This window comes from Rhinatrema bivittatum, chromosome 2, assembly GCF_901001135.1.
Source record: "Rhinatrema bivittatum chromosome 2, aRhiBiv1.1, whole genome shotgun sequence".
NCBI classification, from domain to species: domain Eukaryota; kingdom Metazoa; phylum Chordata; class Amphibia; order Gymnophiona; family Rhinatrematidae; genus Rhinatrema; species Rhinatrema bivittatum.
The window spans coordinates 733627-760460 of NC_042616.1; the positions used below are offsets into that span (position 1 = coordinate 733627).

The 26834-nt window shown below is 46.1% G+C and overlaps 1 protein-coding gene across 2 annotated transcripts in view; it reads left to right on the forward strand.

The window, feature by feature from the left end:
* The window catches only part of AGAP3 (ArfGAP with GTPase domain, ankyrin repeat and PH domain 3), a 1011227-nt gene that overhangs the window by 114835 nt on the left and 869558 nt on the right, over positions 1 to 26834 (forward strand). Inside the window, exon 1 of one of the 2 annotated variants that reach the window (XM_029587233.1) lies at positions 296 to 1349. The exons of the other annotated variant lie outside the window; for it this stretch is intronic. Coding sequence (XP_029443093.1) covers positions 449 to 1349 — 901 coding nt within the window. The 5' untranslated portion in view covers positions 296 to 448. Of the gene's footprint in view, positions 1 to 295; positions 1350 to 26834 lie in introns of those variants that run through there. 2 annotated transcript variants of the gene reach the window in all.

Genomic DNA, 26834 nt, shown 5'->3' on the forward strand with positions numbered 1-26834 from the left:
TTGCCTTTGCTGTTTGGAATGCCTGTGTTTCACTGCGTGCTTACAGTTTTGTGTTGTTATTTCATAACACTTCAGATGGAAAGAGAGGCTGTTGCTTTGGAGTAGAACCGGTCTGTAGTGTCTGACAGTGCGCTCAATGTTTTGGCCGCAGGCTGGGAGGGAGAAGGTTGGGCAGGAGGAGCCAGTGTAGGGCAGGAATGCTGAGTCTGTCATGTGCAGACAGGAAGCTCTGAAGGGCAGATGTAACCTACACAGAGCAGCTTCTGTGATCCCTCCCTGCTCTTCTTTCCTATTCCAGGTGCATGGATTACTGACTAGGAGTGAAAAGAAAGCAATGGCTGAGGGAAGCGACGACGCAGGAGTAAAGTTGACACTCTCTTCATGTATGGATGACTTGATGACAGTTAGCCCTGCCAGAGCTGTAAGGTCTTAGTGATTATTGCCAGATATGGCAGAAGCAGAAACGGATGGCAGGTCTGTCAACAGGTCTGCATGTATGGACGTTCGTAGAACCGCTTCCAGCCTGGCAGTACAGGCGGCAATGAAGGCTGCCCAGCTGCAGAAAAGGAGACCCAAGAGTTTGTGTTCGGTGGAACCTACCTGGAATGGCTCTTCCTCCTCACCAGCAGGCAGCTTCAGAGGCCTCTCGGGTTTTGTAAAGCCACATTCTGCTACGTCATACGAGTTTGCGAGTGCAGAGTGGAGGCTAGCTGAAGTTGCCAGAGTGCCTGGTCAGCTGCAATCCCCCAGTGTGCCGCACCGACCCACCAGCATGATGTTTCTGGGGGTCAGTAAACTGCCTGCTGAAACTCCGGAGTCCTTGCCCATGCCTGAGTGCCCATCTGGATTTGGTAAGAGCAGTGGCTCCAGCCTTATCAGGGGTAATTCCCTTTGGAACAGTCAAAGGTGGAACTTATTCACAGGGAAAACAAGTGAGGGCCTGAAAGCAGCTGCCAACGAATGCAGACGAAACCAGGAGAACTCAAAGAAAAACTTCAGCGCCCTGAGGAAAAGTCTGAGCTTCCGAGTCAGGCAGGGGCAGGATGTGAGGAAGACAGAAGTCCACCCGGTGAGCAGAACACGGACGCGCAGTGAGGGTGATGCGTGTTCTTTACATACCTTTCCTAGCTCTAGAGATCTGCTGAACCCAAAGCCTTTGAAAGGGGAAAATGGAAAAGGCAGCAGCAGTGCCAGAGAGACTGGAATTTGGAAGCTGCTGACAAGCCCATTCAGGAAGAAGGAGTACGAAGCAATCAATCCTCCACAGGCCAAGGAGAACAAAAAATCTCTTCCCTTGTGGAAAAGGAGAGCAGCAGAGCCAATCCTAATTGGTGTGACAAGCTCAGGGGGTGAGTGCTTACATAAAAATAGTGTGTGTAGTGCAGGTCACCGTACAGGCAGTGGGCTATGTGGAAGAGTGCGAGAGCAGTGCGTATCATATCAGGGATCGGGGGAGGGAATGCACAAGGTGCTCAGTGCACAGAGGCATGTGCAATATGCATGTGATGGAGGGGCGCATGGGTTTGGTTGCATGCTGTGTGCACCAAAAGTAGCAGGGGAAGGGATGGGATTATCGTATGCCAAGGGCAGGATGTAATGAAATTCCGAGACAACGGCACATGCAAGATTTGATTGCCTCTCCATCTTTTTCCCATCTGGCCCTGTGTCTTCCCCTTCCCCCTCCCCCTCCCCCTTTGTTTTCTCTTTTCCCTTTCCTCCCCTCTTTTTTTGCCTAGCAGTTTCCTTACGATCTTGTTTCTGGGCATTGAGCACTAACAGCGCGTATTCTAATGGGCTGCAGCTACGCAAGGTCTCACTCCCCACACAGTCATCTTTTTCTTGCTCAGTTATCTCAGCACAGATCCTTGGCTGACCACTGCTCTTGTAATAACCTGGTGCAGATGTGCACTAAAGCAGCGTTCACTAACTGGTGTGCCATGGTTGAAGGTCAGGTGTGCTACATAAGGAGCCAGATAAAAAGAGCTGAAGCATTGCAGGAGTCTTCATTTCTTTCCCTCTACAATTCCAGGCTTGTAAGATGACCTATTGCAAGCAAGGGGGATTAGAGAGCAGTGCTTATCTGCTGCTGCTGCTGCTTCTTCTCCCTCTGCTGGCTTTCCTCTGCAGTTGAAACTGTATGGGCTTTGTTGTCTTGCAAGACTTCTTGTCCCTGTGCAGTTCCAATTGCAGAGGGACGCCGGTAGAGAAGGAACAAGCAGCACCAGGTAAGCACTGCACTGACATCTGCCCTTTCCAGGACCTGGGGAGAAAGGACAGCTGAATGTGCCAAATGGTATAGGGGAACGGATAGATGAATGTGCCAGGGGGTGTGGGAGGGAAGGGATGGTTTGAATCCAGGGGGTTAGAGGGAGAGGGAAGGAAATGATGATGCCAGGGGGTGGAAGGAGAGGAAAAGGAAAGTGATGATGCCAGGGATAGGTGATGAGGGTGAAGGCGAAGAAAGAGGTGATGCGGGGTGGGAATAGTGGGGAAGAGAAAGTGAAGATGATGTGGCACAATGAAGTGAACCAAATTCTCAGGCCGATAGAGTACAGTGCGCTCCAGTGGAGCGCACTGTTAACCCGCAATTGGACACGCGTTTTGGATGCGCTAGCTTTTACCGGAGTCTGGTTTCCGAACCCGTAGCTGTCAGTGGGCTTGAGAACCGACGCCAGCAAAATTGAGCGTCGGCTGTCAAAACGCACGTCCAACCCTCCCCGAATCTAATAGCGCCCGCAACATGCAAATGCATGTTGATGGGCCCTATTAGGTATTCCCGCGCGATTCAGAAAGTAAAATGTGCAGCCAAGCTGCACATTTTACTTCAGAAATTAGCGCCTCCCCAAAGATAGGCATTAATTTCTGCCAGCGCCGGAGAAGCGCACAGAAAAGGAGTAAAAACTCCTTTTCTGTGCACCCTCCGACTTAATATGGTGATATTAAGTCAGAGGTCCCAAAGGGTAAAAAAAGAAAAAAAATAGAAGAAAAAAAATTTAAAATCGGCTTGTGGGTTGAAAACCGGACGCTCAATTTTGCCAGCGTCCGGTTTCCGAACCCGTGGCTGTCAGCGGGCTCGAGAATTGACGCCGGCAAAATTGAGCGTCGGCTGTCAAACCCGCCGACATCCGCCGCTCCTGTCAAAAAAGACAGAGGAGAGTGGCCTGTGCGTGCTCCCGTGTTTTTTATTGTATCGGCCCGTTTGTGAGACAAAAAAAGTTAGAAACCATTGCTCTAAAGCTAGGGACTAATAAGGCTGGCATGCAGTGATTGGATTTTTCTACCTCTAGGGACTTTGAACACTTCTTGGATTTGGATTTAATTTTTACCTTTCCAAATCTGAGCTCAAGGTGAGTTACATTTTAGGTAAAATAATTCAGTATTTCCCTGCCTCAGAGGGCTTACAATCTGTTTACTAACATTTTTCTTGCATTTTGTGTCTATGGGGAAAAATGCTTAGTAAATAGGACCCTAAGTTTGTATCTGAGGCAATGGAGGGTGTAGTGAATTGCCAAAGGTTACTAGGAGTGTCAGTGGGATTTAAACTGTAACTTTCCTGGTTTTCAGCCTCCTTGCTCTACTCCACTTCTTCCACAATGTTCCTAGTCCAGTGATGGTCTGAGGATCAGGTGGCAGGTCTGAAAATTGAAATTGGCAGTGCTGTCACTGAGCCTTTGGGCTGGCTCTCCCCTTTCTTTCCTCTTTTTCCTTGGACCCAACTTCCTACTGTATTTACTTTCCTAAAATTCTAACTATATGTTCGGAGCAGTGTAGTCTAGTTGCCACTGTAAAAACAAAAGCAACAACAAAAAAACATATTAGCCTAGCATTCTGTTGTAGTAATGCGAACATAAGTAAACATAAGTAAACATATCTCCTATCGTTTACTTGTGTAAATTAATAACCTGTCCTTTCTCTTCCTCTAAGCCAAGTTCTTATCACCTTGTTATATGTAACTGCCTTTTCAGCACTTTGTTATTGTTATGTTTACTTTGCACCCCTGTTTTATGTGAACCAGCATGATGTGACTGCTGTCTCGAATGCCGGTATATAAAAAAAATCTAAATAAATAAATAAATAATAAATAAGAATATAACATAAGATTTGAATTACTAGATCGGTCCAAAGGTCCATCAAGCTCAGTTTGCTGTTTCCAACAATGGCCAATCCAGGTCACAAGTACCTGGCAGGATCCCAAAGGCCAGATAGATTCCAAGCTGCATATTCCAGGATTTCTCCAAGCTCACTTTAAGAATGGTTTATAGATTTTTCTTCCAGGAATTTGTCCAAACCTTTTTTAAACACAGCTACATTAATAGCTTTCACCACATCCTTTGGCAACAAATTCCAGAGCTTAATTATGTGTTGAGTAAAAAAAAAATTTCTCTTATTAGTTTTAAATGTATTACCCAATAACTTCATTGTATGTTCCTGGTCTTTGTACTCTTTTAAAGAGTAAACAACTGAAACATTTACTCGTTCCATTCCACTCATTTTATAGACCTCTGTCAAGTCTCCCCTCAGCCGTCTCTTATCCAAGCTGAAAAGTCCTAACCTCTTTAGCCTTTAATCATAGTGCATTTGTTACATCCCTTTTATCATTTTGATTGCCCTTCTCTGTACCTTTTCTAACTCTGCTATATATTTTTTTGAGATATTACCAAAACTGCATACAATGCTCAAGGAACAATACTCAAGGGATAATGATGATATTTGTTTTATTCTTCATTCCTTTCCTAATAATGCTTAGCATTCTATTTGCTTTCTTGGCCTCCACTGCACACTGAGCAGAGGATTTCAACATATTATTCCCAATAACACCTTGATCCTTTTCCTGGTTAATGACCCCCCAATGTGGAACCTTGCATTATGTAGCTATAATTTGGATTGTTCTTCCCTACATGCATCACTTTGTACTTGTCCACATTAAATGTCATCTGCCATTTGGATGCTCTGTATTACAAAATCCTCTTGTAATTCTCACAATCCTTTTGTGATTTAACAACCTCGAATAATTTTGTTTCTCACAGGACAAGCAGGATGGTAGTCCTCACATATGGATGACATCACAGGATGGAGCCCAATCACGGAACACTTTTGTCAAAGTTTCTAGAACTTTGACTGGCCCCTACTGGGCATGCCCAGCATGGCACTAACCCTGCAGCCAGCAAGGGTCCCCCTTCAGTCTTCTATTTTCCGTGCAGCAGTAGCCACACTTTTAAGGAGCTCCACAGAATTCCTGACAGGAATTTTCCTCACGGAATTATTATAAAGTATTATACCCCACAGGGGTCCCTCCTTCAAATTTTTGACTCCGCGGTACTCCGGTAAGTTTTTACCCGTTTTCGGTTGATTCCCATCATGTTTTGCCCTCACGGCCTACTGGCCGTTGACCGTACCGCGGCTCGAGTTTTTCATGGCCATGGCGTCGGGGTTCCGTCGGTGCCCGGACTGCAATCGCACCATGTCCATAACAGACCTTCATAAGGTCGTGTAATGTTTCTTGGATGTGAGCATGATGTCCTGACCTGCACCAAATGTGCCCTAATGACGCCAAAATGGAGAAGATGGAACTTCTCTTCTGTGCTCAAACCCCGACGCTGTCCATTGCATCGACGTCATCAGAACCGGCACGGTCAACTTCGTACCAGTATCGACCTCCGGCCGGTGACCGTCCGGCATCTACGACTTCTCAACCCTCAACTTCCTCCACTCCCCCTCAGGACCGAGGGGATCGTAGGAGCAACATCGACATCGGAAGTCTTGGACCATCAAGGGAGCGAAATCATCGACCTCGCCATCGTTCAAGCCGCCATCGAAGAAACCCCGTCCAGAAAAGGCACCCACCTTTTCGGCGACCGGGTCACTGAGGCAACCCTCACCCGAAAGGGGATCGGGAGCCGCGACTCCGCCTTTAATGGTGGTCCCTCCGGCTATGCTTCTGCCTCCTTCTTCTGTTCCGGAGCCGGGGCTGCTTGCTCCAGGTCTCCGAGAAGAGCTGGATCAGGAGGCCATCGACAAGGCGATGCATCGATTCCAAGTTCCTCTGGCACAGACACCGGTACCGATCATGGAACCGACCGCTGACCCGATTCTGGCAGCGTTGGCATTGCTGCTCTCGAAAATGGAAGCGCTCATCGCCACTTTTCCACCAATGGATCACGGGGCTCCAGTGCCCTCTCCGCTTATCTTGTCATCCAGAGGAGAAACACCGTTCCGCATCCCTCCATTGGGAGTCCTACCGATGCCTCAGCCATCGATGCCGATGAGTCCATCGATGCCGATATGTCCGTCATCACCACCACCGATCCATTCCTCGATACCTTCATCAGTGCCTCCAATTATTCCTTCGATTACTTCAGAGCCTAGACTAGGACCTTCAGGGATTCCACTGTTTCGTCCCCCTAGGGCTCCTAGAGAGGCAGATGCTGATCCCTACGACACCTGGACAGATGATTCTTCACCAGACACCGATGACCTGCCTTCTGGAAGCAGAAAGTGTTCTCCTCCAGAGGACCTTTCCTTCATAAACTTTGTGAAGGAGATGTCTGAATCTGTTCCCTTCCAATTACAGACCAAACAAGATGACAGACACCAAATGATGGAGCTGTTGCAATTCCTGGATGCTCCCAAGGAAATAACCTCCATCCCTATTCATCAAGTTCTTTTGGACCTCCTCAAAAAGAACTGGGAACACCCTGGCTCTGTTGCTCCAGTCAACAGGAAGGCTGACACCACTTATTTGGTTCAGTCAGCCCCAAGTTTCCAAAACTCTCAATTGGATCACCACTCTGTCGTCGTGGAATCGGCCCAAAAGAGGGCAAAGAGATCAAAACCTCACACTTCCTTTCCCCCAGGCAAGGAGCAAAAATTTCTAAATGCCATTGGTCGCCGTGTCTTCCAGGGCTCAATACTCATCTCTCGAATCACCTCTTATCAGCTCTATATGACCCAATAAAACAGGGTCTTATTTAAACAGATACAAGACTTGACAGACTCCCTGCCTCAGCAATTTCAAGATCAGCTCCAAACCCTAGTAAACAAGGGTTTTGAGGTGGGTAAGCATGAGATAAGATCATCTTATGATATCTTTGACACTGCTACCAGGGTATCTGCAGCTGCTATATTGGCGAGAAGATGGGCCTGGCTCAAGTCTTCGGACCTTCGCCCTGAAGTGCAGGATAGATTGTCTGACCTGCCCTGTGTAGGAGACAGTCTGTTTGGCAAACAGATTCAACGAACGGTGGCGGAACTCAAGGACCATCATGAGACCCTAAGACAGCTCTCTCTGATGCCTTCTGAGTATGCCTATAAGCAGCCATTCAGGAAGGATACTAAAAAGTAATTCTTCCGTCCAAAGAAGTCCTATCCACCACCGTCTAGGACTTGTTCCACGAGACCTTTCCAAAAGGCCCAGTCTCGTCAGATACGAAAACAAAAGCCGCAAGCAGCTCCTCAGCTGGGCCCTGCTTCTGGTTTTTGACTCCTTCATAGAAAGCAGCAGCCAGCTTCCACTGCCTCAGATACCAGTGGGAGGTCGATTGTGCCATTTCCACAACAAGTGGCATACAATCACTTCAGACCAGTGGGTCCTCGCCATAATCTCTCAGGGTTATCACCTCAACTTTCTCTCCATCCCACCGGACTCCCCACCTTGACTGACGTGGGGAACATCCGACCACTCACCACTTCTGGAACAGGAGGTCTCCCTCCTTCTCCAGTCCAGAGCAATAGAACCAGTACCCTATTCCCAATGAGGCCTAGGATTCTATTCCTGGTACTTTCTAATCCCCGAAAAATCAGGCGGCATTTGTCCAATTCTGGATCTACGTGCCCTCAACAAGTGCCTCCAACAAGAAAAGTTCAAGATGGTAACCTTGGGTTCCCTCCTTCCTCTTCTGCAAAAAGGAGACTGGCGCTGCTCTCTAGATCTCCAGGACGCATACACTCATATTTCGATTATTCCATCTCATCGCAAATACCTGAGATTTCTGGTAGGCCCCAAGCACTATCAGTACCGAGTGCTTCCATTTGGCCTCGCGTCTGCACCACGAGTCTTCACGAAATGTCTCGTAGTAGTTGCAGCCTTCCTCAGGACTCAAGGTGTTCACATCTACCCCTATCTAGACGATTGGTTTATCAGGGCTCCCACTCAGCAAACTGCTCTGTCATCCCTGCATCTTACCTTACACACCCTGATTTCGCTAGGATTTCTAGTCAACTACAACAAATCCTACTTAGTCCCATCTCAAACATTATCATTCATAGGGGCAGACTTGGACACGTTGCAGGCAAAAAGCTTTTCTATCTCGACAAAGAGCTCTCACTCTCGTCTCTCTCGCACACCAGCTGCAGTCTCAGTGCTTACACGACTGCACGTCGCTTTCTCATCTTGCTGGGACACATGGCGTCCTCAGTTCAGGTCACCCCAATGGGCCCGCCTAGCCATGAGAGTCATGCAGTGGACTCTAAGGTCACAGTGGACTCAATGCATTCAGCCCCTGTCGACCATTGTCACCAACTCGCTCCGTCACTCTCTCGCCTGGTGGAAAAATCAGACCAATCTCCTCAAAGGCTTGCCCTTCCAGGCTCTAGAACCTCAAATAATTCTCACCATCGATGCTTTCAATCTCGGCTGGGAGAGCCCATGTGGCTAATCTGCAGACACAAGGAAATTGGTCTCCAGAGGAAGCCAAATACCAAATCAGTTTCCTGGAGCTGCGAGCAAACAGATATGCTCTCAGGGTATTTCAGGATTGCCTCTCTAACCAAGTCATCCTGATTCAGATGGACAACCAGGTGTCCATGTGGTACATCAACAAACAGGGAGGCACGGGCTCCTATCTACTGTGCCAGGAAGCTGTGCAGATATGGGCGGAGGCCCCTCTCCCATTCGATGTACCTCAGGGCCACCTACTTGACGGGAGTGGACAATGTGTTGGTAGACCAGCTAAGTCGCGCCTTTCAACCGCACGAGTGGTCTCTCAACCCCTTAGTGGCGGACTTATCTTCCATCAATGGGGTTACCCTCTTATAGATCTCTTTGCGACATGTCAAAACCGCAAAGTAGAGAACTTTTGCTCTCTCACTCACAGCCAACACTCACAACCAAGAGATGCGTTCCTCCTCTCGTGGGCAACAGGTCTCCTTTATGGATTCCCTCTACTTCCACTTCTCTCAAAGACTCTTGTGAAGTTACGTCAGGACAAGGGAACCATGATCCTGATAGCACCTCACTGGTCTCACCAAGTGTGATTTCCAATACTTCATGATCTCTCCATTCGCAGGCACATTCCCTTGGGAAAGGACCCGTTTCTGATTACGCAAAACGACGGGTGCCTGCGCCACCCCAATCTGCAGGCCGTGTCCCTGGCGGCATGGATGTTGAAAGGTTAATCCTTCAGCCAATTAACCTTTCTGAATCAGTTTCCCGTGTCATGATTGCTTCACGGAAGCCTTCCACAAGAAAACCTTATTCTTACAAATGGAACAGGTTTCAGTCATGGTGCTCTTCTCAATCCCTTGACCCCTTTACCTGTGCAATCACGAAGTTTCTGGACTATCTCTGGCACTTGTCGGAGTCTGGTCTAAAAACGTCCTCCATCAGAATGCATGTACAACCCCTTGTAAAACGTTTTCTGAAAGGCTTGCTTCACCTCAAGCCTCCACTGCTTCCTCCGTCCCTTCTTGGGATCTCAACCTAGTTTTAGGAAGGCTCATGAAACCACCATTTGAGCCTCTCCAATCCCGTAAACTTCGCTATCTCACATGGAAAGTGATTTTCCTTTTGGCAATCACTTCGGCTCGCAGAGTTAGTGAATTACAGGCCCTAGTTACCTATCCATCTTACACTAAACTTCTGCAAGACCGGGCAGTACTCTGCACTCACTCTAAGGTAGTGTCAGAGTTTCATCTCAATCAATCCATTATATTATCTAGCTTTTTTCCCAGGCCCCATTCCAGTCCAGGAGAGCAGGCTCTGCATACCCTTGACTGTAAACGGGCTCTAGCGTTTTACCTAGACTGTACAGCTGCTCACAGGAAAAGCACTCAATTGTTTGTCTCTTTCCATTCCACCAAATTGGGGCAGCCTGTGGGTAAGCGGACTCTCTCCTCCTGGTTAGCGGACTGCAAATCCTTTTGCTATCAGCAAGCAGGCATTCCACTTCAAGACCATGTTAAAGCACACTCTGTGAGGGCCATGGCGACTTCAGTAGCACACCTAGCGATCGGTGCCGCTTCCTGACATTTGCAGCGCTGCCACCTGGAGTTCTCTCCATACTTTATAGCCCACTATTGCTTGGACAAGGCCGGAAGACAAGATTCCATCTTCAGCCAATCTGTCGTCCATAACCTATTCACAACTTGACGTACTAACACCCTTCCACCTGCACCTTAGGGTTCAGGATGCCCTCTACCAAATTCTACCCCAGTTGTTGTGCCTATTGCACGTCTTTGGGTACATTTGGTGCATACTCTGACATCCTCAGCTCGGTACTCACCCATATGTGAGGACTACCGTCCTGCTTGTCCTGTGAGAAAGGAAATGTTGCTTACCTGTAACAGGTGTTCTCACAGGACAGCGGGATGTTAGTCCTCACAAAACTCGCCCGCCACCCTACGGTGTTGGGTTCGTTATGTTTCTTATTTTATTTTTCGGCATTTCCTGTAGCTTTTTAAACAAGACTGAAGGGGGACCCCTGCTGGCTACAGGGTTAGTGCCATGCTGGGCATGCCCAGTAGGGGGCCAGTCAAAGTTCTAGAAACTTTGACAAAAGTGTTCTGTGATTGGGCTCCATCCTCTGATGTCACCCATATGAGAGGACTAACATCCTGCTGTCCTGTGAGAACACCTGTTACAGGTAAGCAACATTTGCTATCATCAAATTGGATCAGTTCCCATTTTGTTACCATCTCTAGGTCATTTATAAATATGTTAAAAAGCAGCCTCTCAGCACAGATCCCTGAGGCTCTCCATGATTCACTTTTCTCAATTTGGAAAATTGACCATTTAACCCTACTTCCTATTTTTCCCTACTTCCTATTTTCTTTTTTTAACCAGTTCTTAATCCAATACTGTGACTTTTTAATTTCCTCAAGAGTCTCTCACAAGCTACTTTGTCAATGCTTTCTGAAAGTTCAGGTACAATGTATCAACTGGCTCACCTTTATTGGTAATGCAGGACTTCCCTTGGATAAATCCATATTGGCTTTGTCCCTTAATCTATATTTTCAATAGTTTTGTTCTTTAGAATAGTTTTGACCATTTTTCTAGCACTGATGTCAGGCTCATTGATTTTGTAGCTTCCGGATCACCCCTGGAACCCTTCTTAAAAACAGGCATTATTCTCCAATCTACAGGTTACTAATAGTAGGACTGCAGTTTCACTTTTCAGTTCTTTCAGCAGCCTGATGTATGCCATTTGGTCCAGGTGATTTGCTACTCTTTAGTTTCTCAGTCTGCCCTAGTACATCTTCCAGGATAGAACAACTCCCCTATGAGGAAAGGCTGAAGAGGTTATGGCTATTCAGCTTGGAGAAGAGACGGCTGAGGGGGGATATGATAGAGGTGTTTAAAATCATGAGAGGTCTAGAATGAGTAGATGTGACTCGGTTATTTACACTTTCGAATAATAGAAGGACTAGGGGGCATTCCATGAAGTTAGCATGGGGCACATTTAAGACTAATCGGAGAAAATGCTTTTTCACTCAACGCACAATAAAGCTCTGGAATTTGTTGCCAGAGGATGTGGTTAGTGCAGTTAGTGTAGCTGGGTTTAAAAAAGGTTTGGATAAGTCCTTGGAGGAGAAGTCTGCCAGGCCTCGCCTCAGGCCTCCTGGCCTCTGTATGGCCTGACCTTAAACCAGGGAACAACCTGGCTCACAGTCCCGCCAAGTTCCCCATGTATAAACACAAAACAATAGTTCAGGGTCAAAACATATCTCTCTTGTAAAGTTACCCTCTAATAATCTCCGGTGGGTCAGAAAAACTCTTCTTTGCATAAGGCTACACTGTCTGGCTTTCTCAGCCAAATAACCGCCCTGCCTGGGATTTGCACAACCCGCCCCAACTCCCCTCAGTTGTGCAGCAGTTTGCGGCCTTCCCATGCCACACAAACAGAAAACACAGTGTAGCTTAACTAAAGAAAAACATTCTTCATAACACATTAAATTGCCCTTCCCCCAAAATGTCACTCACTCTTTTTCCATGCTGCTTTCTGAGGACTCCTCTGTTAGGGAATCTATGTCCATCTCCTCCTCCTGCTCTGAAGGGCTGGGCTTTTCAGACCACCTGAACCATTCAGGCACGTCTTCTTCTTCTATCACCATTGGCTCAGGTATGTCTGATTCACTGCAGCTCTGCTCAGCTGCCTGCTCCGCCTCTTCTCTAGCCCATAGGTTGAACTGTGCTTCCGTAAACCTGGGAGTTGTAGTTCTCTTCAGACCCTCCAGCGCCCTCTGCTGTCTAACCCGGGTCTTGGTTCTCCCTTTCTTATTCCAGCTCAGGTTTTCCTGCCTCCGACCGGGTTATGCTTCATTATATATGTTACTATCGGGCTGATTCAGTAAAAACGCGGGAGAGCGGACGAACGCCCACTCTCCCGGCACGCGCACTGGCCACTCGCCAGTGCACGCGATTCAGTATGTAAATTAGGTGGTGCGGTAGAAACAGGCAAAAGGAGGCGCTAGGGACACTAGTGCGTCCCTAGCACCTCCTTTTGACCCGGAGTGGCGGCTGTCAGTGGGTTTGACAGCCGATGCTCAATTTTGCCGGCGTCGGTTCTCGAGCCCGCTGACAGCCACGGGCTCGGAAACCGGACGCCGGCAAAATTGAGCGTCCGGTTTTCGGCCTGACAGCTGCCGGTCCAATTTAAATTTTTAATTTAATTTTTTTTTCTTTTTTTTTTCACTTTTTACACCCTTCGGGACCTCCGACTTAATATCGCTATGATATTAAGTCAGAGGGTGCACAGAAAAGCAGTTTTTACTGCTTTTCTGTGCACTTTCCCGGTGCCGGCAGAAACTAGCGCCTAGCTTTGGGTAGGCGCTAATTTCTTAGAGTAAAATGTGCGGCCTGGCTGCACATTATACTTACTGTATCTCGCGCGCATACCTAATAGGGCCATCAACATGCATTTGCATGTTGAGGGTGCTATTAGGTGCAGCGGGTTGGACGCTCGTTTTCGCCCCTTACTGAATAAGGGGTAAGGGAAAATGCGTGTCCAAGGGCAGGTTAACAGTGCGCTCCGTCGGAGCGCATTGTACTGTATCGGCCTGTATGTTACTATTTCCTTACTGTCCTCCCTCAAATTATCAAATCAAATTTGACCATGTTGTGATCCCTATTGCCAAGTGACCCTAACTCCATTACCTATTGCATCAAATCATGTGTTCCTTTAAGGATTAGGTCTAAAATAACTCCCCCTACCCCCTTGTCGGTTCTTGTACCAGCTGCTCCGTGAAACAGTCACTTATTTCATCTAGAAATTTACCTCTTTAGCATGTCCAGTTGTGACACTCAGTCAAGACTGGAATAATAGAAATTACCCATTATTATTCTATTGCTAATTTTGTTAGCTTCTCTAATTTCTGTTATCATTTCATTGTTTGTCTGTCTGTTCTGGCCAGGTGGATGGTAGTACACCCCCACTGTTGTTCTATTCACCTTCTTACCTGGAATTTCTATCTATAAAGATTTCACAGTGCATTTTGTTTCTTGTAGAGCTTTTATCCTCTCTCTAACATATAGTGCCACCCCTCCACCCATTTAATCCATCCTATCATTGTGATATAATTTGTATTCTGGTATCACAATGTCACATTGGTTATGCTCCTTCCACCAGGTCTCTGAGATGCCAGTTATATCTATCCCTGCATCCAGTGGTAATCACTCTAACTCTCCCATCTTATTTTTTTAAACTTCAAGCATTTGTATACAGAAATTTCAAAATATGTTTTTTGTTTGTATTAACAAACTGCTCATCAGTTGACAAGGTAATCATTTGGAATTTCTCTGCTGTTTCTCTTCTTTATTTAAAGGCACCTGGGCTATTTTAGCATTTATTGCAACCTCTCTATTGGGATGCCCCAACATCCCTGTTTTGTTAGTGTCTTTCAAAGATACATCATTCAGAATCATGTCTCCAAGGTCATGTACCCTCTTGGGTACATGACCTTGGAGACATAACTCAGTGCAAGAGGTTAAGGCATCATCTGAAGGGCAGGTCCTAGCTACAGGATCACTTTCTGCTGCATTAAGGTGACTATCTCCTGCCAGTGACTTTGCTTCTACAGAGCAGTACAAGGGCTGCTTGACTGGAGTTGGGACCGTTGTACTGTGTTCCTGAATGTCTCCTCTATACACTTCTCTGTCTGGCTCAGCTCCTCCAGGTCTGCCACACTAGACTTCAGAGATCTGACTCATTCTTGGAGAGCCAAGAGCATTTTGCACTGGTGCAAAGATAGAATATCTTACCAACGAGCAGATAATTGTACACATGGCACTCAGTACAAAAGACTAGATAGCCTCCAACTTGCTGCTAAACTTCTGTATGTATCTTAAGTTGCTAAAGTTTTAAAGTTGGTTGTGGAGTAGGTATGTTTCTCAGTTTACAGGGTTTTATATTATTTGGTATCTTTCAAAATCTAATATTTTAACTTGATTACTAAATTACTTTTGTTACGTTTGTGAATGACCAGCAACAAGGCTAAAACTATTCATTAAAATCTCGGTTAATTTTATCTTATTCAAAATTGCTAAGTGATTCCTGTGTTCGATTTTCCTCCTAACTGGAAGGGGCTGGATTATCTATTTAACAGGAAAAGACCCTGTATTGGGTGGGAATACTAATGACTATATTGCCTGAGAACCAGTACTCTCATCTATTCAGATCAAATAAATGTCGTTTGCAAATTCACAATTCCAATACAAAGAAATATTATTTTCTACAAGCTTACAAAATTAGCTCAAAGCTTATAACCAGGGCATCTGGGACCCAACCTTCCCCATGAAGTCAATGACCTTCCACCAAATTCAAACACAAATTGACACGAGCCCAGGTATCGCTTTGGAATTACAGGCCGCAGCTTTTTTGAAGAACATTGTTTATAGGTGCTAGGTCCTCACCTTCCCCAATGTCCCTCCACCCCTAGCGAAGCAAAAAAAAAAAAAAAAAGGGGGGGTCCTCCCTGACTTGATTCAGGGGTTGTTTTCCAGTGTCATCAAGGCTATGCGCTCTAACCTGACCACTCCTGTGGCCCCTTCCTTTCACCAAGACCTGCCATGCATCACAAGACCTTGCATAGAGTTCTATATTACCCTGCTCACTATGCCAATAAAAGCCCATCCGAGCCACCAAGACGACCCCCTTTTTTCCCCCAGAGGCTCAGATGCACACTGTGACAAGTTTATAAAACCTAGAGTAGCAAAAGCAATGAACTTCATCGGTGGTTGAAAAGCGCCTAACCACCAGGTGCCGTGCGACAAAGGGGTTCTCCCCTTTGTGTACCCCTTCGCGCAATCCTTGGTGCCTCATTTAATATTCTTTTGTTGGTACTTTTTCTGTTATCTAACCCTTTCTTCCAAGTTATTTACCCTTTTGGCTTGTTAACAAGTTTAGTTTTAATTGTTCATTGTATCAGACTATGGAATTATTTTCCTGCTGTTTTTGTTTTATGTAAACCGGTATGATTTACATTTAATGTAAGAATGTCGGTATATAAAAGTTAAAAATAAATAAATAAATAAAACTATTCTAAAATTGAATACCTGATGCTAATAAGAACATACATATGCAAGATAGAGTGGTGGGAGGATGACTCATCTGGCTGGCAGGGAATGATGGTGATCCAAAAGGGGAGAGAGATGAGCTTCTCTTCACTTTATCCCTGCCTGCACTGCCCCCTCCCACTGCCCACTGTGGAGGTGAGCAGCCAGCCAAAAGCATCAACACGCTGTGCTGGCCACTGCGCTGAAAAACATCACGTGGCCTGCTGGGATTGAACCCAGAAGGAGCTGCGCCGCATGAGCCATGAGGTAGGGGGGAGGTTGCCACAATCGCAATGCTCTAAGCCCCACCCCCCATGCCAGGAACTGCTCTCCCTGCCTCCCACCTGGAAGCTACCCCAAGGAAAGGTGAGGCCAGTGCCAACCCCCATCTGCGTTGGACAAAGGCAGGGGGACCAAAACAGCTGCAGGTGGGCAGGGGAAGGGGCCTGGGTGCCCATCACCATTGGTGCTTGCTGGTTGTGGCAGCTGCCCACTTATATACTCTCACTAATCTTTTTATAATTTTATTTTTATTGCAATTTTAAAGCAAACCCAAGAATTACTTGTACAACAACTGAGGATTATATACATTCTTAAATACAAGAATATCAGAAGAAAAAGAAAAATATTCCTCATTACAATAGGGAATAGGGAGGAGACAAAGAAAGAAAGAAAGAAAAGAACAGAATATCAGTGCATCATAAACAAAAAAGAAATATGAAGCATCTAACTACTGCCTTTCAAATAGTGCCAGTCAAAATAAGCGAGCCTTTATGTATGCGAGTCCAGGAAAGATCACAACTGTGATGGTTCAAAAAAGGCATAATTGGAATTTTGGTATTTCAATACATATTTACATGGATAGCGTAGAACAAGTTGGGCACCACGTGACAGTGCTTCAGATCTTAACGATATACATTTTTATCCCAGGACAAGCAGGATGCTAGTCCTCATATATGGGTGACATTGGTAATGGAGCCCTATGTACGGAAAAACTTCTTTAAAAGTTTCCATGAAACTTTTGAATGGCACCGGAGTGCCTACTGAGCATGCTCAGCATGCCATGATATTCCCTGTCACAGGGGTCTCCCTTCAGTCTTCTTTTTTCCGCGAAGTCGTTAGCATCGCGGGCTATTGGAGTCCTGAGGTGATTTTCACCTATTTCAAAAGTTAATATTTTTCGGAAAAAATTACTTCCATCGCAGGGGTTTCCCTCAGTTATCACCAGCGGTAACTTTTTTCCGTTTTTGGTTTCCGGCCGGGACCGATATTTTTAGGTCATCGCCGTCGACGGCTGTCCGGCGAAATGGCCTCCGAGTTTAAAAAATGCCCAAACTGTACGCGGACGATGTCTATCACCGATCCGCATTTTGAATGTGTTCTTTGCCTAGGCAAAGACCACAATATTCAAACTTGTAAATCCTGTGCGGAGATGACTTCCAAGGGCCGTTGTCTCCGGGCTGAAAAAATGGAACAATTGTTTAATATACAGTTGCTTCCAAGGGCTTCGACTTCAGGACAGTCATCGCCATCGGGATCAGTCCGTCAAGCTCTTCTGAAAAAGACTCGTCCGGAAGCGGGAGATGCCTCAACTCCATCCCCTTCAATGTCATCGAAAGCATCGACTTCCGGTAGCGAGAAACAAAAAGAAAAACATCGCCACCGGCATCGAAGACTCCAAGCACCGATGACCGAGGACCCATCGTCAGGTACGGCCTCACCCGCAAAGAAACCCCGGACGGGGGCGGAGGCTTCGAGGCCTAGTGATCCAGGGCGATCCCCACCGATATCGGTCCCGGGCTCCGTACCTCCTCAGGGCTCTGAGGAGGTATTGCCATCGCCAACACCGCCTCCCTCCATAGCTGCTCTGATATCACCAGCTATGAGAGTGGAACTTGACACGTTCATACGGCAAGCAGTGCAACAGGCTCTGCGCGATGCGATTCCGCCTCAGCCATCGACACCCCCATCGATGCCGATTCCAACCCCGAGGGATCCATCGCCATCGATGCCGCCGACACCGATGCCACGGGAACCGGTCCCGATGCCCATTCCGGTACCCTCACCGGTGCCACCGGTTCCTACACCGATGCCCAAGGAGGATATGTCGATACTCCATCCGGTCATCTCCAAATTGGACACACTCCTGGATATTCTGTCCAGCAAGGTACCAGAGGAACCCGTTCCAGGTCCATCTGGAATACCAAGACCTCCAAGGCCTTGTTCTCCTCTTCTGCCATCAAGGCCTAAGGAGCCACTTATTCTCCACACTCCACGAGAGGTGCCTGTGGACACCAGTTCTGAATATTCTTCGGATGAAGAAATCTTTTCAGAACCATCTCCACCAGACGACCACAGGAAGTCACCTCCTGAGGACCTCTCCTTCACAAATTTCGTGAAAGATATGTCTGAAACCATCCCCTTTCCTTTACAAACAGAGGTGGATGCAAGACAAAAAACGTTGGAGGTTCTGCAGTTCGTGGACCCTCCTAAGGAAATGCTGGCAGTCCCTGTCCATGAGGTTTTCCAGGAACTGCAATACAGAATTTGGGAACATCCAGGATCAGTATCAGCGGTGAATAAGAGATCAGAGGCAACGTACTTGGTGCAGCCTATTCCAGGATTTCAGAAAGCACAGTTGCCTCACCAATCAGTTGTCGTCGAATCCGCCCAAAAGAAGGCGAAGCGACAAAAATCCCATTCCTCTATGCCACCTGGAAAGGAGAGTAGGTTTCTTGACAACCTAGGACGTAAAATATTTCAAGGATCTATGCTGGTGTCTAAGATATCTTCCTACCAGTTATATATGAACCAGTACCAAAGGAACCTTTGGAAGCAGGTTCAAGAAATGGCTCTCTCTCTTCCAGAACAGTATCAGGAACCATTACAGAATATCATTCACAAGGGCCTCGAATCAGGGAAGCATGAGGTCAGAGCCACTTATGACTGTTTCGAGACGGCGGCAAGACTTTCAGCATCTGGTATAGCTGCAAGGAGGTGGGCATGGCTCAAGGCCTCTGATCTACGCCCAGAGGTACAAGAACATTTAGCTGATCTTCCTTGCTTGGGGGATAACCTCTTTGGAGAGAAGGTAAAAGAAGCTGTGGCAACCATAAAGGACCACACAGAAACACTAAAGCAGTTGTCCTCACTACCACAGGATACTCAGCCTTCCGCAAGGAAGCTTCCAAGAAGTGATACTAGACATCCTTATTATCGTCCACGTAGATATTACCCCCCAGCAAGTGGGCCCAGAACGGCCCGGCCATCTCAACGCCAACAGCCTAGACAAAGGCCTGCAAGGGCGCAACCACCACCACAAACGGCCACTACATCTGGTTTTTGAAAAGCCCCAGAGAGCAGCAGCCAGATCAACCCATTCCCAAATATGCCAGTGGGGGGTCGAATAAAATACTTCCACAGCATTTGGACCTCCATCACCACCGACCAGTGGGTGTTATCCATCACAGCCCACGGTTACAAACTGGATTTTCTTACTGTTCCAAAAGAAAACCCATCACTTCCATCTTGGACAGTAAATCATCATTCCATAATTCTTCAAACAGAATTATCCACCCTTCTGAGAGCCAGGGCCATAGAACCAGTTCCTGGACCTCAAAAGGGCAGAGGATTCTACTCCAGATATTTCCTCATTCCAAAGAAAACAGGAGGCCTTCGACCCATTCTAGACCTCAGAAATCTCAACAAATTTCTCAAAAAAGAAAAATTCAGGATGGTATCCCTAGGCACCATTCTGCCTCTTCTTCAAAGGGGAGATTGGCTCTGCTCTCTGGATCTTCAAGATGCCTACGCTCACATCCCAATCTTTCCTCCTCATTGCCAATACCTGCGATTTCGGGTAATGGATCAACACTTTCAATACAGAGTGCTGCCATTCGGCCTTGCATCAGCACCAAGAGTATTCACAAAGTGCATGGCGGCAGCAGTGGCACACCTCCACAAACAAAGAGTGCACGTGTTCCCTTACCTGGACGATTGGCTCATCAAGAGTCAATCAAAAGAAGGAGCTCTCACTACTCTCAAGCTCACTATCCATGTGCTTCACTCCTTGGGATTTCTCATCAACTATCAGAAATCCCATCTGTCACCAAATCATCTTATACAGTTCATAGGTGCAGACCTGAACACTACGATAGCAAAAGCTTTTCTTCCAAGAGATCGAGCTCAAACACTTGTCCTTTTGACTCACAATCTTCGCAACCAAATCCAGGTAACAGCTCATCATTGCCTAATTCTTCTAGGGCACATGGCTTCCACAGTTCATGTAACTCCCATGGCCAGATTGACCATGCGGCTACTGCAATGGACACTCAAAGCACAGTGGATACAGGCCACTCAATCAATGTCCACTCCCATTCATATCACACCAGAGCTCAGATCTGCACTCATCTGGTGGACATCAATGAACAACCTGCTCAAAGGCCTACCTTTCCAGCAACCAGTTCCACAAGTAACCTTGACTTACAGATGCATCCACCTTAGGGTGGGGAGCACACATTGGTCATCTAAAGACACAGGGCAAGTGGACAAAGCTCGAAGCCTCTTTTCAAATAAACTTCCTGGAGCTTCGAGCTATACGCTATGCGCTGCATGCATTCAAGGACTGCCTTTCACACAAGACTGTTCTGATCCAAACGGACAACACAGTAGCCATGTGGTACATCAACAAACAAGGGGGGACAGGTTCTTATCTCCTTTGTCAAGAAGCAGCACAAATTTGGGACTGGGTCCTGACACACTCGATTCTTCTACGGGCCACTTACCTAGCAGGCATCCACAACATAGTAGCAGATCGCCTCAGTCGTCAGTTCCAACCGCACGAATGGTCCTTGGATCCAGCAATAGCATCCAAGATCTTCCAACGCTGGGGTCAACCGACGATAGATCTCTTTGCATCCCAGCTCAACTACAAAGTGAACAATTACTGCTCTCTACTCCGACAGCAGAACAGCCTACCAAAGGACGCATTTGCTCGCCATTGGAATTCAGGCCTGTTATACGCGTATCCACCGATACCACTCATAACCAAAACACTAGTGAAGCTACAACAGGACAAGGGGACTATGATACTCATAGCCCCATACTGGCCTCGACAGGTATGGTTCCCCACACTGCTAGATCTCTCAGTCAGGGATCCAATTCGCCTGGGAGTAGCTCCCAATCTCATAACTCAGGAACAGGGTCAGTTGCGCCATCCCAACCTTCAATCCCTGTCCCTGACAGCATGGATGTTGAAAGCTTGATCTTACAACCACTCAGCCTTCCAACCACTATATCTCAAGTGCTGATAGCTGCACGTAAACCTTCCACTAGAAAAAATTATTCCTACAAATGGAAACTGTTTACTTTGTGGTGCACTCAGAAAGATTTAGATCCTTTCACTTGCTCCACTACCTCGCTACTCGATTACCTTTACCATCTTTCAGACTCTGGTCTTAAGACGTCTTCTGTAAGGGTACACTTAAAGTGCAATCTCAGCTTACCATAACAAGCTGGGAGATGCATCTATTTCAACACAACCTCTCGTCAGTAAATTCATGAGAGGCCTAACTCACATTAAACCTCCAGTTCATTCCCCAAGCATACAATGGGACCTGAACGTAGTCTTAACCAGGCTTATGCGTTCTCCATTTGAACCCATAGATACCTGTGACCTTAAATTTCTCACTTGGAAAACGGTTTTCCTTATAGCCATTACATTAGCTAGAAGGGTCAGTGAACTACAAGCTCTAGTCACATCTAGGTAAATCCAAATCTTCTGCCCTGAAATAAGAGACTTCTATTTCTGAAGAAAAACCTAAGGACAGTATTTTTATCGTTCATGAAAGTGAAAGTCACTAGCAAAGTCCCTCTTTGTAAGATTTCAGTTTCTTGAGTCAATTCATTGGTAATATTCATAGATCGATGGGTTTGAGACAGATTTCCAGGAGAATCCAATTCACTTACTGGCAGATAATATGCTTTAGTTACAATGGGCATCGCTCTGGCGGTATCTTTACGTAGTACATTAGTCAGATAACTCTTAAAGAAATCTACCAAAGGCATCATTTTAACAATCGGAAAATTAAGAGCCCTTAGATTTAAACACTTAAGAGAGTTCTTTACATTCTCAAGCTTTTTTGTATGAATAATTTCAGTGTACCAGTCCTTGTTGAAATTGCTCAAAAGAAGAAATCTTGTTTTCTATAGAATTCAATCTAGTTTCATGGGATGAGACATTTTTTTTCCATTACCAGCCCACGTTTATTAGAATCATGTAGTGCTTGAGTCATAGAAACAATGGCTGTTTCAATGGATTCTAAAGTGTTCCACACACCATCCAGTGTGATGACAGCAGGTTTTATTAACACTGGTAAAACTCCTACAACTCCCGAAGTCGCCCCCAGGTTGCTCGCAGAGATGTTAACATCTAAATCCCCCATGGGAAACTTTCCAGCAGTACTCGTGGTCGTCACTTTGTCCACAAGGCCATTATCAACGACAGTAATGCCCACTGTTACTGGAGCAGTGACCAAAAGTGCTCTTGCGGCACAAACTTTCTTGCTGCAAAACAGGTTCTCCCCTATCATCCAAGGGGGAAACCAAAGCTGATTCAAGACTTACAAGAGCCAAACCACATGGAGGCAACGCTGTTACTGGTGCGCCGGGGCTAAGCGAGATCTCCTTGGCCAAAGGGGGTGGCATCCGCTCCGCGCCCACCCCCACTGCGGCCCTTGCTCCCGGCAGTGTCTGCGTGGAAGCAAAGAAGGTCTCAATCCTCTGCTGGCCCAAATCCGGCTCCAAAGGTATAATAGTATTCTCATGAACTTTAGCTTTACGTTTAGTATGAGGCATGTTATTATGTATAATCAGGAAATATCAAAGCAAAGAAAATATGGACCAAACCAGGAGTGAGAGCTCTTAGCTTGCTTCTTGGGTCAGCAGCCATCTTGGTTAAACTCTCACTATTCTTAACAGTGGCTAACAATAGTAAGTTATACAAGCTCATAAAATAACCCCAAGTTCTATTTTTAAACAGACAATTCCTAACACTTGCAAACAAATACTAGCTTTAAAAACTAACAGACAGAAACACAGCCAATAATAGTGCAAATCTTTTAAGATTTTTTTTTTTTTCAAGAGTTTAGGCGTTCTTTCCCATCAGCAGATGAAGGTTCTGTAGTCATCACTCCATCTGGACGTGCTGACCGCAGATTTTTCATCTTCTAAAGGGAAGGTGAACTTGCTGGGAAAGAATGCCTTCATCTGCTGCTGGTAAGTTGCACATACCTGTGAATACCAAGGATACAGACCATTGGACTGGAATATTGACAGTGGCAGGGATGTGCATTGTATCTTTATTCTGATACTTGCTAGATTGTTTTATTTTCTACTGGTTAGTAACTGCTTTAGAGCCATGAGTCACGATAAGATAGGCGAAGAGAGAATTTGAAATGAAGTTGGCCATAGAGGCAAAAACTCATAATAAAAACTTTTTAAAATATAACCGAAGCAAGACACTTTCTCATTACAAATCAATCAGGGTCTTATCTGAATCATACTATTTTACCAGCCCTTAATGAAAGTTTAATCATCCCCTTGTAGTACACTAGCTGATTAAATTTACAAGTGAATTTAATTAAAATATTCTCATTCCAACTCCCTTAGAATCCTAAACTTAACTAGGAATTCAATAAAACGAAAATGAAGGCAGGCGTCCAGCAGCAAGAGGGGGACTTCCCAGTCTTTTGCATTGAGTGTCACATGTATGATTTTTTACCTGCTGGTGAGAGATTGTATGCGTGCACTCAGTGCAAAGAGCTTCTGGCTCTCAGGGAACGAGTCCGATCTTTGGAGGCTAGAGTAGCAGACTTGGAGGAGCTGAGGCAGACAGAGAGGTATATAGATGAGAAATTCAGGGACATAGTAGCCAAGTCCCAAATCCATTCTGGCAGCCCCAGTGCTGCCTTGGATCAGAAAGGTCTCCCAGTAGGAGAATATCACCCTAGTGTAGCAGGAAGTGATCCTGTAGCAAGGACCTGCTCTCCAGGTGATGTATTGTCCTCTAGCACTGAGGACAAATCTCCCAGGGCTACTGCCCAGGAGGGAAGGGTTAGGCCGGCTATCATTCGGGCCGATACAGTAAAGTCCACGGGAGAGCGGGCGAACGCCCGCACTCCTGACACGAACAGGCCACTCTCCTGTGTGCGCGATTCACTATTCAAATTATGCCCGGCAGTAAAAACAGGCAAAAGGAGGTGCTAGGGACACTAGCGCGACCCTAGCGCCTCCTTTTGGACCGGAGTGGTGGCTGTCAGCAGGTTAGACAGCCACGGGCTGTTTTCGTCCCGACAGCCGCTGGCCGACTTCTAATTTTTTTTTTTTTACTTTTGGAAACTTTCGGGACCTCCGACTTAATATTGCCATGATATTAAGTCGGAGGGTGCACAGAAAAGCAGTTTTTACTGCTTTTCTGTGCACTTTCTTAGTGTCTGAAGAAATTCTGAAAGCAAAATGTGTGGCTTGACTGCACATTTTGTTTTCTGAATCGCGCGGGAATACCTAATAGGACCATCAATATGCATTTGCATGTTTCAAGAAGTCTGAGAGCTCCATCTCATTGGGATACTCCCTGCTGTCTTCGGCAGTGAGTTGTTTGCTTGGGGTTGATAAGACAACTGGTCCGCCGGTCTGCCTCCTTGTGTTCTTCGCTCCTTCCGACTTCGTATTGGTTTGTCAGGGGGGAGTGGATATGATGCTAAGATGCCCGTGGTATCTCTCTGTATACCTGCAGAGAGAGATACTGCCTTAGTTTTTTCTCATTCTCTGGGTTGCTAGGTCTGATGCTTCAGCACGTAGTGTCTGTCCCAGGCCCTGCCGTGGTTTGCTGCTTGTTCTTTGAGCTTGGCGTGGGTTTCTTCTGCTCATTTGGCCTACCAGCCATGCTTGGGCACTCTTCTCCAGAACCATTGGCTGTCAATGGTTGACAGTCTCTTTCTGGAGGGCTCTTGGACCTCAGTTTGTTTTCAGTTTGTTTTTTTTTCACACCAAACGAAACTGCGGTTTTTATCATTGGGTCTCTCTTGTTTAAACCTCTGGGTCCTTCTTGTATCCAGAAGGATCTAGATCACCTGTTTTTGTCAGAATCCCTGCTTGTACTGCTTCCGTGATGCATAGTTGCTTCTGCTTACACTCGCATCACTTCCTTGCCACAGGCATCCCTACTGCGCCTGAAGGTTTGTGTCTCAGTCTTTTCTTGGCTTTCTTTGTAGAACCCAACTCTTCTCCAGCTTGCATCCCTGGTGAGTCGGCTGTCTCTCAGGCAAAGGATGGAGGTAATTCTCCAGCACTGTATGGTTTACCGCTTTGTCCTTATTATGTTCTGTATGTCCTGAACTAATAGTGGGCCTAGGGTTGAGGCAAGTGAAGACTCCGCCCACAGGGAGGAGCCCTGTGGGCTCTTACCACAACAGGCAAGGTCTCAGCAGTGATGGACAATGGAGGAAACTGTATTTTTTTAATTTATTTTTATAATTTTTCTGCATAATACATTAGTAAATTTATATTCAATTGAATCATTGAAATGTAACTTTATATTTCAACATAGTTAAACACATAAAGAAAATATCATGAAACAGATATTAACTAATAATGTTGAAATTCTCCCATTGTAAATATATAGCAATTACACATAGGAATATAATACATAAAATCTGAGATTTCTGGACTGCAATATATAAGGAGAATATTAAAGGAAAACCTTACCCTATATAGTATTGGCACAGTGCTACAGCTAATCTTTCATTTATACCTTACACCTCAGGATACGATAGGGGAAGAGGTTACTGGCTCTCTTGACTCCACAAATTGACTTAATTGTTCTATCTGGGTAAAAATAAATGACTCATTTGCCCGTTTTATAATACACCGACATGGGTATCTAAGCAGGAACGAAAACCCCAAAGATATAACTCTTTGTCTAATTGAAAGAAAATCACGTCGTTTACTCCGTGTAATAGGTGCTAAGTCCGGGTTCAGGATGCCCTCTACCAAATTCTACCCCAGTCCTTGTGCCTATTGAACATCTTGGGTACATTTGCTGCATTTCTCAGACATCCTCAGCTCGGTATTCACCCATATATGAGGACTACAATCCTGCTTGTTCTGTAACAGGTGTTCTCACAGGACAGCAGGATGTTAGTCCTCACGAAACCCGCCTGCCACTCCGTGGTGTTGGGTTTGTTATGTTTTATTTTTCGGCAGTTCCTGTTGCTTTAAACAAGACTGAAGGGGGACCCCTGCTGGATGCAGGGTTAGGAGCATGCTGGGCATGCCCAGTAGGTGCCAGTCAAAGTTCTGGAAACTTTGACAAAAGTGTTCCGTGATTGGGCTCCATCCTGTGATGTCACCCATATGTGAGGACTAACATCCTGCTATCCTGTGAGAACACCTGTTACAGGTAAGCAACATTTTTAACTATGTATGAGAGAGAGCATGTGAGAGTGAGAGAGACAGTGTGTGAGAATGAGAGCCTGAATGTGTGTGTGTGTGTGTGTGTGTGTGAGAGAAAGCACGTGAATGAGAACCTGACTGTATTTGAGGGAAGAAGACAGATGGAGAGAAAAGAAATAGAAAAAAAAGACCCTGTGAAGGGAATTGGCAAAAAAACCAGAAAGGGAAGAGGGGGGGGGGGGGGGGGGGGGAGAGCCTGTGACCAACTGATTAGAAAACTAAGATCAGCCAGCAGAGGTAAAAATAAATAAATAATTAAATAAAATAGCTTTTTAGTGATTGGCATATGTTATCTTTGGGAATGTGCAAGAGTAGCACTTTTTCTGTGCTGATCTCGCAGTGTCCGAGATCAGCATGAAGGAAATGGAAGCCCGCAAATTTTTAATACCCTGGAGCCTGCACAGAGGAGGCAGCAGATCGGGCTTCAGTGCCAGTAGCAGCGATCGGCGCCTCCCCAGTAGCCAAGCAGAGGAATGAGAGAGGCTCCGAGGTTGCTGGCAAAAGGAGAGGGACTTTGTCTTTAGTGTGTGCATGTGTATGAATGGGACTCTGCCTG